Below are 14,405 nucleotides of genomic sequence, written 5' to 3' on the forward strand. Positions count from 1 at the left end.
GGAAAATATAAAAAAACAGAAGCAACGATGTGTGATGAGTAATCTGTCTGTTCTTGAGCTTGCATTGTGTCCAGTATTGTTCATCAGGGATGTTGGTGGAAGGTGGTGTTTGACTCCTGTTGTGGTGGATGGTAGGGTTGGCATCTCCGCCTTGTCTCCGTTGTTATTGATCTGGGGACAGAGGCAGCAGGACTCTTCCCCTGTAAAGCACTTCCATTGAATTGGCTCTTCTGTGTCACAGTGCATGTGTCGAGCTTGCGAACGGTACGTTGTGGGCGGTGTGTGACGTCTTTTAGAAGCTACGCTGCGATATCAGGCACTGAACACAAGAGGGGTTTCATCATTATGTTCATATAAGTTTCTCAGACAGAAAATCATTTGCAATCTCTCTTTACTTTTTGAGTTTTTCATTTTTCTGTCTTCAGTTTGACAAACTCAGTCTTACTGCAGCCTTCCAGTACCTGAAGGGGCCTACAAGGAGGCTGGGAGGGGACTTTTTACAAGGGCCTGTAGTGACAGGACAAGGGTTAATGGGCTTAAATTGAAAGTGGGGAGGTTTAGATTAGATATCAGGAAGAAGTTCTTCCCGGAGAGGGTGGTGAGGCACTGGGACAGGTTGCCCAGAGAAGCTGTGGATGCCCCATCCCTGGAAGGGTTCAAGGCCAGGCTGGATGAGGCTTTGAGCAACCTGGTCTAGTGGAAGGTGTCCCTGCCCATGGGAGGGGGTTGGAACTAGATGATCTTTAAGGTCCCTTCCAACCCAAACCATTCTATGATTCTATGATCTTAGCCAATGAAGCATTTTCAAGAAAGAAAAATCTCTGGAGAAATGTAACTTATTCTAAATCACTAAGTGGCCATATAAACCTGGTGATGCACATGTAAGTCTGGACAACACTAAGAACACAAAGTTGATTTAACATTTTCATTTTCTAAATTAATGGGTTTGTCTTTCTCCCCCCCCACCCCCCAATATGGGATTTAACTGTCCTTCTATGTTCAGTGATTAAGTAACTGAGGATCCAGAATAATGGAGAGAGAGATTTTGTAGAAATAGTTTAGGAAAGACAGTGCTTTCAAATTTGCATATTGGTATTTGCATATATACATATTACATCTTATAGATTTCATGACAGATTTTAAGAATAGAGATGATGTCCTGCTCTCTCCCAGGTAGTCTTGGTTTGCTTTTGACCTTTTCCATTGCATTTGTTTCTAATGCAAATTCTGAGCTTGTGAGGATGTGCATGGGTCTGGCTTCCAGTTCTGCCCAATCCAGGTGAGGATGGTGGTGCTGGTCAGGTCCTCTGAGAAATTTTACTCATGTTGTAGCACTGAGGAGCATCAGGGTTTGGGAGAACTGGGTCCGTACTGAGTGAGCCGACTACTGCTTTTTGTGAAACTGCCAACATCTGTCAGTACTGATAAATATCTATTTTATTTTACTTTTAAGGTACATTGTTCTTATGACATTACAAGACAGGAACGAGAAGCTTTTTTATCGAGTGCTGACCTCTGACATCGAGAGATTCATGCCCATCGTTTACACCCCAACGGTTGGCCTGGCTTGTCAGCAGTATGGTTTGGCTTTCAGGAGACCACGGTGAGTGAAGAGACTGTTCTTGCATCTTTTTTTAATTTCATAGGAATTGTTTCTTTTGTACCAACAGTCCATCTTTATGTGGGTGGCCTGAAACATCTACATCTCCATCCCTCATCAAAAGATGGACGAGCAAGCAGCTTCGTGTGTGTACATTTGATGATGAGCTGGGGAGTCGAGCGTAGCTCTGCCTTCTTCCTATCACCAGCTAACAGAGTGGTTTTGTTCTCAAACAGTACTGCACAGTCTGTGCAGCTTAGCTCCGAACGGCATCCTGAACTTAGGGCTGCCCCCTTCCCATCTGCCATCTCAGGAGCACTGAGTGCCTTCTGCAGTGCAGGCGTCTGTGTAATTGTTGGGTTTTGGATATGTTGTGCTGATTTTGAACTTTTGTCTGCGCTTCCACAAACCACCCTGCAAGAATCATGTTCATAGGAGGTGATGCTCTGCATCAGTGCCTTGCTTGCTGCTCAGAACAGTTACTGTGTAAATTCATGCAACATTAAACACTGTGTACTGCGTTGGAAGGCCCTGTTGTGCATAACTCTTTTTAATGATTAATGTTTAGATAAAGCCCTCATTAGCATCCTGAAAAACATTTAGTCCTAGCCTGAAAATCCAATGGTAAGGTTCAGTTTTCTCTGCAAGCCTTTTATTTTTTTGTCCTTGAAACGTACTGGTAGGCATTTGCTTTTGCTTTAGAAATATGCAAAGAAGAGGAATGAAATAATACTGGTTTAAAGCATGAGGTTTAAGTGCAGTTTCAGCTGAGAGTAATGTGATAGGTGGGGAAACTGAGGCAAGTTCTGCTAACGGACACAAGTTCACAGGGGGACCCTGAGACAGACCTCGAAGATGCCAGGGTTAGATAGACAGATAGCGAGTAACATATTATGGATAAGATTATCATGGCAAACACGCTTGCATCCTGCTCATCATCAAAGTTTCTAGTAAAGCCACTGTGTCCTTCACATGAGCTGCTCCTCAGGATTGCTTTTGGGCTTGTGTCTGTCCCAGGTATTTGTGTTCTGTTCCTGGATACCCAGCGTCTGGATCTGCTGGGCTGTGGTGAAGTCATTCATCTAGTCAAGCCTTGCTCATATCCCCTCCTCCTTGTCAGTGGAAACCAGAGGAAACCAGAGTAAGAGGTTTCCAGCAGGAGGAAACCAGAGAAGGAATTGCTCTTTGTACAGGGGGAGGACACTTACTTTTTCTGGGCAGGGGAAAATGCAGCAGAGATCAGAGTGCGCAGACCATGCCTGGGTGTTGAGCTGCGAGCACTGTGAGGCAGGGAAGAGCAGCATGCTGCTGGTTCTCAGCTCATCAGGATTCACAGCCGGCAATTCCTGCTACTGCATCTCTGCCTTCAGTCTGCCTTCACCTTGTGAGAAGTTCTAACAACATTTGGGAGCTTCTCCTCTTTTATTTATCATCCCTGTTGTTATCCTCAGGAATGCAGGGGTTTCAATCCATTTGCTAGGCTCTTTCTGCAGTTGTTGCTGTTGGAGAATTCCCCTTCCTGTGATCCTCTCCCTTCTCGTGTTTTAAACCCACAGTATTTTACCGATGTGGGAAGAACATCCGTTCTCGTAGTCTGACGGTTTTGCTGCTGAACTTGGACTTGGAGCTGTTGTGGATTCCAGCCGATGGCTTCTGCAGGAAAGGGCAAACTATCATTCCCTTAGTACACTGAATTTCCTACGGCTGGGAGTTTATTTCTCTGAAGACGTAGAGTGAATTTCAGCCTACCTCAAATTTGGTTTTAATCCAGGTTGTTTTAGCAAAAGAGTGTTTTTGTTGAAGAAAGAAAAGAGCTATTATATCCTGTAAAGTGATGAGATTAAAATGAAAAGCTTTCATATGTGCTTTTTTTTGTCAGTCTGACTTTTACTGTCTGGCAGTGTATATCTTCTCTTCTGGAGCATTTTAGGTACATCAGGAACTGGCCTGCAAGACACTTAGTTCAGGGTAGGATGCCAACACTTTCTGCTAAAATCATGGGGACCTGTAGATTTGGGGAGCTCAGGAAGCTCTTCCCTGCTTGTTATCCTAAGCTTCACTGACAGTCTGAAAAGGTGATTCTTCTTACCTAATTGCATTTGTATCAGAAGGTTTTTAAAACAAAATGACACCCACGTAAATATATTTCACTGTTGTTTTGGGAAGAACATAGCACTTAGAACTGGAAAGGATGTCCAAGCCATTCAGTTTTGCTCTGCTGTCACAGGAAGCTTTATCATACAATCCCATTCACTAACTGTTTATGTTTTATTTTACAACTGCAATAAAGCTGCCCTATGAAGCCAACTCCAGTATAACTCTCACATAAGCAGAAAGTGGTTTTCCCCTAGTATAGAACCTAAATGTTCTTTGCCACCGTCATCTCTACAGTAACCTTTTCAGGGTACAAAACTGGGGTCGTGTTCAGCCTGATGGTTTTCCTGCCTGGAGTGGTGGCTGTTCTGTCCAGGTTGTCCCACTCTGGAGTCTCACGTTTTGCTACATTTCTCCTGAAATGCACCACAGAAGGGCGAGCACCGCTCTGCCACAGAGAACTGGCAGTGCCAGGGAAACTGGAGCGGTTAGATTTTAGCTTTTGCGAGCATGTCCTAGCGTGCCCTTGCCTTTTTCAGTGTCATCTGAGTGGTCTGGTCACTGTAATTCGTTTTGTCATCTTCTCCCTGTGAATCTCTTCTTTGACACAATTCCACCACCAGATATGTGCCACTCCATAATTGCGCTTAGCGCTTCTCCTCGCTACGTGTCCTGCTGTGAACTCTGTCCTCTCGGTTTTGGGTCATCTTTCCACTGAACCCAAGTTTTTCCAAACCTGTCCTTGGGAGTACCACGCTTCCCAGCCCAGCTTTGAGCAACAGGGAGCTTATTTGAATGCTGGCTGCAGCAATTCCCATTTCATCCAAACTGTCACATTTAATGCTCTTGATCAGGCAGGGGATTTAAGATACCTCGGTTGTAAAACACCACACGGTGCTCCAGCGTGGATGGACGTGCACAAACAGCACAGCTTACGGTGAGCAGGGCAGTCTACAGAACATTGTGCAGTCTTTCTGTGGCCACAGCAACAGCAATTAGTGACCTGTGGACACAATAAGCTTCTTCCCTGTGTTGAGATCTCTCTCAGCCCCATTAGTTCTTGGCTTTATATTTGGAGGTTGAGCCTGGAAAGATTAAACACAACTAACTTGCTTACAAAGCAACTTTTGTACAAGAATGTCTAAAAATAAGTCCTACGAGGTCCAGCAGAGCTTCTCTCATCAGAATGCATGTGTCAGTGTTCGCATGGCTGCAGGTTTTGTTTGCCAGATACTGCTGTCGTAATTGCAGGGCTTGATGCCCCTTTTACCTTTCCTGGTGTCTGTGTACAAACTCTTAAGGATGGACATTTTACCTGCGCTTCTGCAGGGCTGGTGTCTGGAGTTCTCCTCCCAGGTCAGGGCTTTGGCATCCTGTTTGCTCCACATAGGATCAGACACCTGCTGTTCTTTCCTTTCGAAAAGCTGCCCAACCAGCAGTCTAAAACCACAGGTTTTCTTTCATCCACCTCTTGGCATGCTCGTGTGTGATGCCCATAGGCCCCCCACTTCTGCTGGTGGGCCAGGCAGAGCTACTGCCACTCCAACAGGTTCCTAGCTCTGCCTTCCCCAAAATCCTATTGCCTTTCTCTTCAGGAGTCATTTTAAATTCTTCAAGCAGGCTTTTCTTTTTCTGTGGCTTCAGACTTTTTCCTATGTGATGAAGACGCAGGATTTTAGAACAACTGGAAGAGTGGTGGGGGCATCAAACTATTAAAAACTACATTCTGGCACTGTCCTCTAAGCTCTGAAGTTTTTGCTGGAACATGTCTATGTTGAACAACATTTTTCCTATCTTGTTATGCAGACAGCTCCCTGCTGAGTTAACAATATTTGTTTATTCAAGGTCATGCAATAAGTCTTAAAATCTACAGCCCAAAGTGCAGCGTCACTTTATATTTTTTACTTTTAAAATAAAAAATAAAAATTATTGCATAATCTGTAAGTACAGGTTGAAGTACCAAGCAATTTCACCTCTGTCACACTTATGATAATGCCCCTGTCAAGATTTCTCTCTTCTGTCATCAGACCACGTTAAATAAGCACAAGAGAAGAGTGATTGTCCAAAGAGAAGTCTTCCTAGCCACAGACCTTGTCTGCAGCGGTGGCCAGTACAGGTACCTCAGGAGGAGAGTAAGACTAGGGTAGGCAAATATGCTCACTTCTTGGGGACGTCTCACGTTCTGCTCCTCCATAGTTTGTGCCTCAGGGTCTTGCAGTTGTAGTTCTGTTACCCAAAATCTGCTGCCAGATTTGTCTTCACAAGTTCTGGAATGGTTGTGAGGGAACACAGATGTACACACGTTGTATGTTGCTGGAATAGTGTCCCTAGGTGACAAGGTTTGGATCAGGTGTAGGTGTAATTCCAGATACTCAAGGGAGGCCCAGATTTAAGGGAGATTTCTTGCAGAGTTGTGCAGCTTCACACCCTATGGCTGCATGTACACAGCTTTGCAGCCTGTCTCCTGCGATCCAGCCCTGGTTATTCACTCCTCCCTTCCACCACCCCAGCGCCTCCGCAGATGTCCGTGCAGCTGTGCAGTGACCTGGTTCAGGAATCAATCTAGGAGGATCCAAGTCAATTTTTGAGCCAGGCTGGTGGTAATTCAGACAGCCAGTCTGCCAGCTGCCACAGGAGTTGTGCTGACATGGTGAAAGGGATGTGCAGAAGCAGGAGCAAGGCATGGGGAGGGCAGGTTTCCTGATGTTAAGGGGCAGTGATGCCGTATTGTGTCTTCATGCAAGGGACGGGTTAGCCGAGTGCTAAGGAACATGGTCTTGGAAGTTTTTGCGTTTCAAAGCCCAGGGATCCTTTATCCTCATCATGAATTTGTTAGGGGGAAGGACTGAAATGTAACAGAGCAGGCCTTGCAACTTTCTGAGACACTAAATAGGGAAGGAAGGAGGAATCTTTGTTCTTTGATCACATTAATAGAGTCAATGTTATCCTAGGAAATGCTTCCACCAGCCCTAAAAGCTTTGAGGCTGTGATTGAGGGTCCTCTTCTCTTTAGAGTGACGATACGAAGTCCTCTACAAAGAAAAGTGCATAGTAGTATGTGATCTCTTTTTTCCTTTTTTTCTTTTCCTTTTTTTCTTTTCCTTTTTTTTGCAATGTAAAATGTACTTAATGAATATCATGAGGGTCCTTATGCGGCGCAGGATGTGTAATGCTATTTAGAAGGTATCTTTACAGCTGGAAGATCTGTTTTATTTGTGACAGTGTCTTTGGAAAGAGACTTTATACTTTTTCACAAAGAGAAAACAGAGGAACCTTATCTCAAGCACAGAATCAGGGTTTTATTTCTTCTGTGATAGGAGTAGTTTATTCTAGTGGCATAAGACCACAGTCTCTTGAGACACTGGGGAATTCATGAGCATACATTTGAAGGTAGAAAGTTGTCAGCTGCTTTGCAAAAGCTTTTGGCATCCCCCGAGAGCAGGACTGGAACAGGTTGGTGCGTCAGTATTGGAGGTAAGCTATGAGGGCAGAAAAAAACTTGCTTAAGTTCACTCTCCTTTTCTGGAGACATAAATATCCTTGAGGACTGATTGCAGAACAATGTGAAACATGTTGGGATGAAGCTGAATATGGAGAATGAAAGCTAACAGGATGCAGATGGTGTGAAAATTAAGTCTGACAGAATAATGATCCGTGTCACTGATGAAAAATGAGCACGTGAAACATCAGTCAGTCTACAGAATTGTCTTGTCAACAGATCTGGCTCTGCTGAGGCACTTTCTTTTAATGGTTTTGCACAGTCTGAGCAGCAGGCGAGAAAGTTACCTGCCATTTCTACAGACTTTAAAGCCAAACCAAGTGGAAATCAGAACAAAGGTATAAATCCCATAGCCTTGTCTCTAACCAACTAGTCTGCAGTCCCTCTTCTGTAAAACAGTGGAGACCGAAAGTGAGTGGGAAGACTGAGTTTTATATTACTCCTGAAAACTGTGCTTTGAAACCCCTTTAGGCAATCTCAACTTCTCGCAAAAACATTGGTTGTCATAACGTCTCTTGTAGCCACCAGCCTGGATCAGCCTTCTTCGGGCAGCAGCTGTAGTCAGCATAAGGGAAGATGAATGTGTGACATGACCCGCGTTTAGATAATATCACCACAAGCAGACGGGTCTTGTAACAGAAACTATCACAGATACAGTGTGTATTCAGGGAGCCCTGAAGAGGTTGGCAGGAGATATAGGTGGGAGACAGTCCTTGGACCAGGTTATGGGATGAGAAGGAGACCGTGGCTGGAGTAGGTGAAGAAGGAGCTGTTAGCACAGAGGGAGCCCCAGGCTGCTGAGAACAGCTCAGCCTGTCTGGAAACCTCTGCTGAGAGGTGTCAGAGTAGTTCAGGGGTTCCCACTGCTCCCTCTGTGCTGGTCCCACCTCTTCTAGGCAAGTCTTTTCAGCACGCTGTACCCCCGTCCGAGTCCCTTGTCTGTTCCTCCTTCCGTTAGTGGTTCTCAAAATGAGGAGAGGAGCATAGATTGGCTCCTGGGAGTTCGGATGCGAGAGCTGGTCTATCAGCTCTGATTTGCGGCACTGTGAAGACTGGGGGAATAGGATGGACACTGTTGTGGTTGTGAGGCTGTACCAGCATTATTCTGTAGGGATTGGAGTGAAAAGGGATTCAGATCCCTTTTTTTCATTAGAAAAAGTCGGTGCTCCTCCTTCCGTATCTCCAGTGTTCTCTCTCTCTCCTTACTTTTCCTGAGCAAGATGTACATGCAGTGACTGATACTTAAGAGGAACTTCCATGGGCGTGCAGTAACACCTCAGGCCTGCTGAGGTTAACAGCAAAGCCTGTTTATGAAGGTCAGGCTTCCCCCTGCTGTCAGAGGTGATTTAGATTGAAGTCCGTTGAAACACCCTGATTTACCAGGAGAAGCTCAAAGGAAGAAGTGGAGTTGGCCAAAAGAAAGAGGTTGAGCTGGTGAAGGAAATTCCAGCGGATGTGTTCGCATTTAATCTGGCATAAGTCTGTGCTGCTGCCACAAGGAACAACCCCACCTTAAACAAAAGATGACAAAGATGGGGAGGAGGGAGGAGAATTATTTAGAATAATGAATACCAGGATATAAATTGGAAGGGAAATAACACCGGATATCATTAAAACCTTAGACAGCAATATCCACTGGGCTGTGGGACAGCCTCCCATGGACCATGACCTGGGGGCATGTTTTTAGGAGGAGCAATCCTCTTTTTTAACTGCTTAGTTTATGGAATATTTATATTAATAAATGATACATTTTTAATGATATAATTGATTTTTATATGCCACTGCAAGGTAACTGTGAGATACAGTCTCATGTTACTGTTTGATGCTCTGTCAGAGCTAGCAAGCCAGCACCCTAATTCTCTAAAAACAGGGCCTCTATTTCTGAAAGAGAAAATAAATCAACAGGCAGCATAAAGGTTTGCATCTGCCAAAGACTTCCCCAGCTGGCCTGCACAACTTTCTGTGCTTTGATACAGTCGTTCTTACCTTCGCTGGGTTTTGCTGTGTTTTGGGGTTTGTTTTCTGGAGAACTCTGTGTGCAGATACACCGTTAAACAGGCCACACACATCTTCAGTGCACAATTGTGGAAGACCTGCTGTAAAAGCTGCTGATATTTTCTGTGTTTGCTGCAGTTTATGGCAAAAGTTAAATACTTTTCTTAGATGGATTCAGCAAGACAGAATATGCCAGGTTAGATTTCTCTGAAAGCTGGTTGCTTCGGAATTATCAAAATAATATTTCTTTTCTGTGTCAAACTTTGTCCTAATTCTGTGCTCATTCTTGGGTCTCCCTGCAGTGCACTCTGAAAGTGATGGTGTGGGTCTTGGAAAAATTTGCACAGCGCAGGAAGGAAATATAATCAGAGCAGGACTTAATTTAACTTCCCAGGGATTTTTGATCCCACCTTAAATTCTGCACTATCAAGTAAAACAGAGTACATTGTGTGCTTAGCAGTGAAAACAGATAAGAGCTCCTTGGTCAACATCACTGAGGAACAGCAGTGATTGCCCATCTCTTTGTAACCCTGTAATCTTCTAATTCCTGAGATACTGCCAGGATCCAACATACAGGCAGCTTTAGGACTGAGCCTCCAAAAAGGAAGAGAAAAATCAGGGCTGAGTCAGGCTTTCCTACACTAAAGTTGTTTTTGAACAAAGAGCTTCAAGCCGCTTGAGTGATGAGCTGAAACACAGCAAAGGATACTGAATGTGGGCAATGTCCACACTTGCTGGGTTCCCTGGGTGGTGGGATCTTATTTCTCACCTCAAAGCCTGGTCTTTACCCATCTGCATCTCCATATTTACGCCTGGGTGGCAGAGCAGTTGCAAACAGCCTGGTTCCTCCCACTCCCTCCTGCACATCAGCAAGAAGGGAGCTCTGGGTTCAGACCCTGTGCTGCAGACCCGCTTGGCTCTTACCCAGCCCTCGGTAATCACTCAACAGTAATTTCCATAAAAAGGCGTAGGAATGAAAATCCTTGAGACCTTTGCCTTTCAGATAAATCTGCTTGAAATGAACTATCAGATAAGAGAGGGCACAAAGTGATTGTATAAGCTCCTTTTTCCTGGAAAAAAAAGCCCTGCTTAAATAGCGCTGGGTGTTAATAACTTGGCAGATGAGGAGATGGATCCAAAGGCTTTGCTTCAGGCTCTGATCTGGAGCTTCCTGCTGCAGCAGCGTTTGGGCTATGCCAAAGAACTGGGAAGGCTGCAGCTTGTGCTGAAGCTTGTGTGCACTGCTCTCTGCTTTTGGGATCAATCCCTCATATGTGCTCCTTCAGATCTCTCTGTTCCTGGTCTTTGGCAGTTTCCTACAGCTTGCTATCCCTTGGGATCATGGAGATTTCCCTGACTGGGTTTGAGAGATTGCTGTGGATAGTGAATCTTTCATTATTGTACCTTGGAGTCTGCATCTTCTGCCTCCCACACTGAACTTTGGTTTTCCTGCCAAAAATATATGATGACAACTTTAAGGACATTTATAATATTAATGCAATCATTCACCTTGCAGATTTTTTGAACTTAAATCACAGAATCATAGAATGATTTGGGTTGGAAAGGACCTTAAAGACCATCTAGTTCCAACCCCCCTGCCATGGGCAGGGACACCTTCCACTAGACCAGGTTGCTTAAAGCCTCATCCAGCCTGGCCTTGAACACTTCCAGGGATGGGGCATCCACAGCTTCTCTGGGCAACCTGTCCCAGTGCCTCACCACCCTCTCCGGGAAGAACTTCTTCCTGATATCTAATCTAAACCTCCCCCTTTCAATTTAAACCCATTACCCCTTGTCCTGTCACTACAGGCCCTTGTAAAAAGTCCACCCCCAGCTTCCTCTTAGCATACTTAAATTCTAGCTTTATAAATCTCTGTATAGATTTTGTTAATAGTTGATTGTGCTTGGTTTCTATTACTTTTTTCATCAGTACCTCAGGGTACTGTTCAGCATCCTACATTTTACAAAGAAAATTATCTAAAACAACAAAAAGTTCTTGGCTTTTATTATAAACAAATCCGCAAAAATAGCTGATGAATCACCACAGAGATTGTGTCCAATTTGATGATTAATTGTACTGTATATTAGACAAATCAGTGCATGCTAGCACATACTTTCTTCCCAAGCCTGTAGCCCACAGGCATGTATAGTCTCAAGGTCCCTAAAAGAGCCAAGCAATTTCAAAGTTTATTTTGTTATTTTGAAGCCTCTTATCCTGTTCTGGCAGAGAACTGAACCAAAAAGATCAGCACTAGGGGTGCAGCTGGTGGAAATGTCTCTGGAGGCTCATATTGCTCAACCTGTCAATTTTGTGCATGAGTCCTGAGAGTGTAAATAAATAAAACCAAATGTAGGGCTTTACTGTAACCACATTTTACTGCATCTCTAGAGCAGACTGGCCATTAATCCAGAGCCGGTCCTCTAGCGGGTTCTTCTGGCACCACAAGGATGATTTTCTGCAGTTAGCATGGCACAAAAGCCAAGGCCATGAGCTGATCCCCCAGTCGCGTGTGTTCCCTTGGGCAGCTGAAATACCAGCCCTTCATCTGGGCTTGGGGCATAATTGAACCAAACTCCAGCGAGCACAGAGCGGCGTGCAGCAGCAGTTGGCATCTTTCCACAGCCAACTTGTCTTTTTATTTCCTGAGAGTGAAGATAATTTTTCCAGGTGAACCTCGGTGTTACTCCGACACAGTCGTGCTCAGAACTTCCCTTTACAGAAGGCAACGGCTGCGAGCACTGCAGAATGTTGCCTTGTGCGGCGGCTGTCAGAGCCCTTTCCTGTGCAACCTCCTACCTCGGTGTCGGATTCTGACCGCTGTCTCACAACTTTTTCATTGCTGCTCAACAGCAGCCTCATGCAGGCTCGGAGGTTGGCAAAGATCTGACTCATCTCTATTCCTTGCTGGTGATTAAGCAATGGCTTCCCATGGACTTCGTACCGCTCCTGAGGGAAGTCCAGGCCCTATTAAGTCAAAACACTGTTGTGCTTTAGGCCCAGCCAGCAACTCAGCACCACGCAGCCACTCACTCACTCCTTGCTGCAGTGGAATGGGGAGGAGAAAATACAAGGGAAGGCTTGTGGGTTGAGACAAGAACAGGGAGGGGTCACTCACCCGTTATGGTCACGGGCAAACCAGACTCGACTTGGGGAAGAAAAATCCAGTTAATTAGTCAAATCAGAGTAGAACAGTGAGAGACAAAACGAGATCTTAAAAACCTTCTCCCCACCCCCCCCTTCTTCCCGGGCCCAGCTTTACAACCCATTTCTCTCCCTCCGCCCCCCGAGCAGCACAGGGAGATGAGGAATGGGGGTTGTGGTCAGTCCATCACACGCTGTCTCTGCCGCTCCCTCCTCCTCAGGGGAGAATCCTCACACTCTGCCCCTGCTCCAGTGTGGGGTCCCTCCCATGGGAGACAGTCCTCTCCCTATGAAACCCCCTGGCATGGGTCCTTCCCACGGGCTGCAGTTTCTCCTCTAACTGCTCCGACGTGGGTCCCTTCCATGGGGTGCTGTCCTTCAGGAGCAGACTGCTCCAGTGTGGGCTTCCCACCGCGTCACGGGCTCTTTGGGCACAGCCGCCTGCTCTGGTGTGGGGTCCTCCCCAGGCCGCAGGCAGGTCTCTGCCCTATGAAACCCCCTGGCATGGGTCCTTCCCACGGGCTGCAGTTTCTCCTCTAACTGCTCCGACGTGGGTCCCTTCCATGGGGTGCTGTCCTTCAGGAGCAGACTGCTCCAGTGTGGGCTTCCCACCGCGTCACGGGCTCTTTGGGCACAGCCGCCTGCTCTGGTGTGGGGTCCTCCCCAGGCCGCAGGCAGGTCTCTGCCCCCCCTTGACCCTCCATGGGCACAGGGCACAGCCTGCTCTCTGACCATGGGCTGTGGGGGAACCTCTGCCCCGGCCAACTCCTCCCCACCTTTCTGCACGGGCTTTTGGTGTCCGCCTGCTTGTCTCTCTCACCCCCACTCCTCTCTCCTTCTACTCCTCTCTCTACTGTTTCCCCTTCCACTGCTGGTTCTCTTTTTGTGTTTTTCTCTCCTAAATATGTTACCACAGAGGCACCACCATGATCACTGACTGGCTCGGCCATGGCCAGAGTCAGGTCCGACTTGGAGCTTCTAGCAGCTTCTCACAGGAGCCATCCCTGTGGGCCTTGCCCCACTACCAAAACCCTGCTGCACAAACCCAGCACAAGCATTCAAGGACCTTTATGTGGGCAGGTTTTAATCACCTTCAGGTTGTGAGTGGAGATGCTTAACCTTTGTCCTGAGCATTTTTGTTCTGAGAATGAGCCATTCCTATCCGGATAAAAACGTTGAGTCACGATGCCTGTCTGTGTGATACAACTAGTGTGAGTATGTTCATTTTCTTCACGCTAACCCACCCGGGAGTCTTTATCCTCTCCTCGCCTGTGGAGTAGGTTGCCCTCAGAGCAGCCAGACTAGAAGTTAATAAGTGGAAATAAAATGAAACAAAAGCCTGAGCTGAATTGCAATATTGATGGTTTAGTCTTGTGGTTCATTGCACGCTGCTGTGGCAGGACACACACGAGGAGCCAGGCGCCTTGCAAGCACCCCTCTCCTGCAGGACAGCAAGCAGTGTGTCTGGAGAATCAGGAACCTTGGCTACCATCCCCATCTGCTTCCCCTCACCAGTCCCTCTTCTTCGGAGCAAGTAATTGTATAAGGCTAAGACTGGTAGCCCATTAAAGAAGACATCTCTGAGGTTTCTTTCCTGAGATCCAATGAACAAGATTGATGGAGAGATTGCTGGGCAGAAAGCACGTGGAACTTGCAGTTGAGTTTTTTGTGTTCTTCATGCTACATAGCAAACCCTGGGCAAGCCTGGCCATTGCAAATACTGGCCATCTGCAAATATTGGATAATGCTGTTCAAATACGTACCTCCCCTAGGCCAGTATCTTTTTCTTCAGAGCAGTACTTTTAGAGGAGTGAGGGAGGAAAAGAAGGATGAAGGTTGAGAGGAGATTTTTGTGGTTTTCAGCTCATGTCAACCTAGAAGCTATTGAGAGGTTTTAGTAGTGTCTCTTTTCTTCCACAGGAACGTAAATATACAAATATGTCCTATCTCAGCTAGTAAGGAGAATTCACATGAAGCAAAGAGAAGCAAAGTTTGACGTATACAAGTCAATGATCCAGCACCATCATCTATTCTGCTGTTCTGTAGCTTTTGGTGTTGTTTGACGGCTGACTGAAT

General features: G+C 46.0%; 1 protein-coding gene across 1 annotated transcript in view; it reads left to right on the forward strand.

The window, feature by feature from the left end:
• The window catches only part of LOC104517255 (NADP-dependent malic enzyme, mitochondrial-like), a 28,302-nt gene that overhangs the window by 802 nt on the left and 13,095 nt on the right, over positions 1–14,405 (forward strand). The window contains exon 2 of the mRNA XM_010161854.1: positions 1,454–1,603. Within this exon, the coding sequence (XP_010160156.1) occupies positions 1,454–1,603 (150 nt within the window). The remainder of the gene's footprint in view (positions 1–1,453; positions 1,604–14,405) is intronic.

This window comes from Eurypyga helias, unplaced genomic scaffold (assembly GCF_000690775.1).
Source record: "Eurypyga helias isolate BGI_N326 unplaced genomic scaffold, ASM69077v1 scaffold592, whole genome shotgun sequence".
NCBI classification, from domain to species: Eukaryota; Metazoa; Chordata; class Aves; order Eurypygiformes; family Eurypygidae; genus Eurypyga; species Eurypyga helias.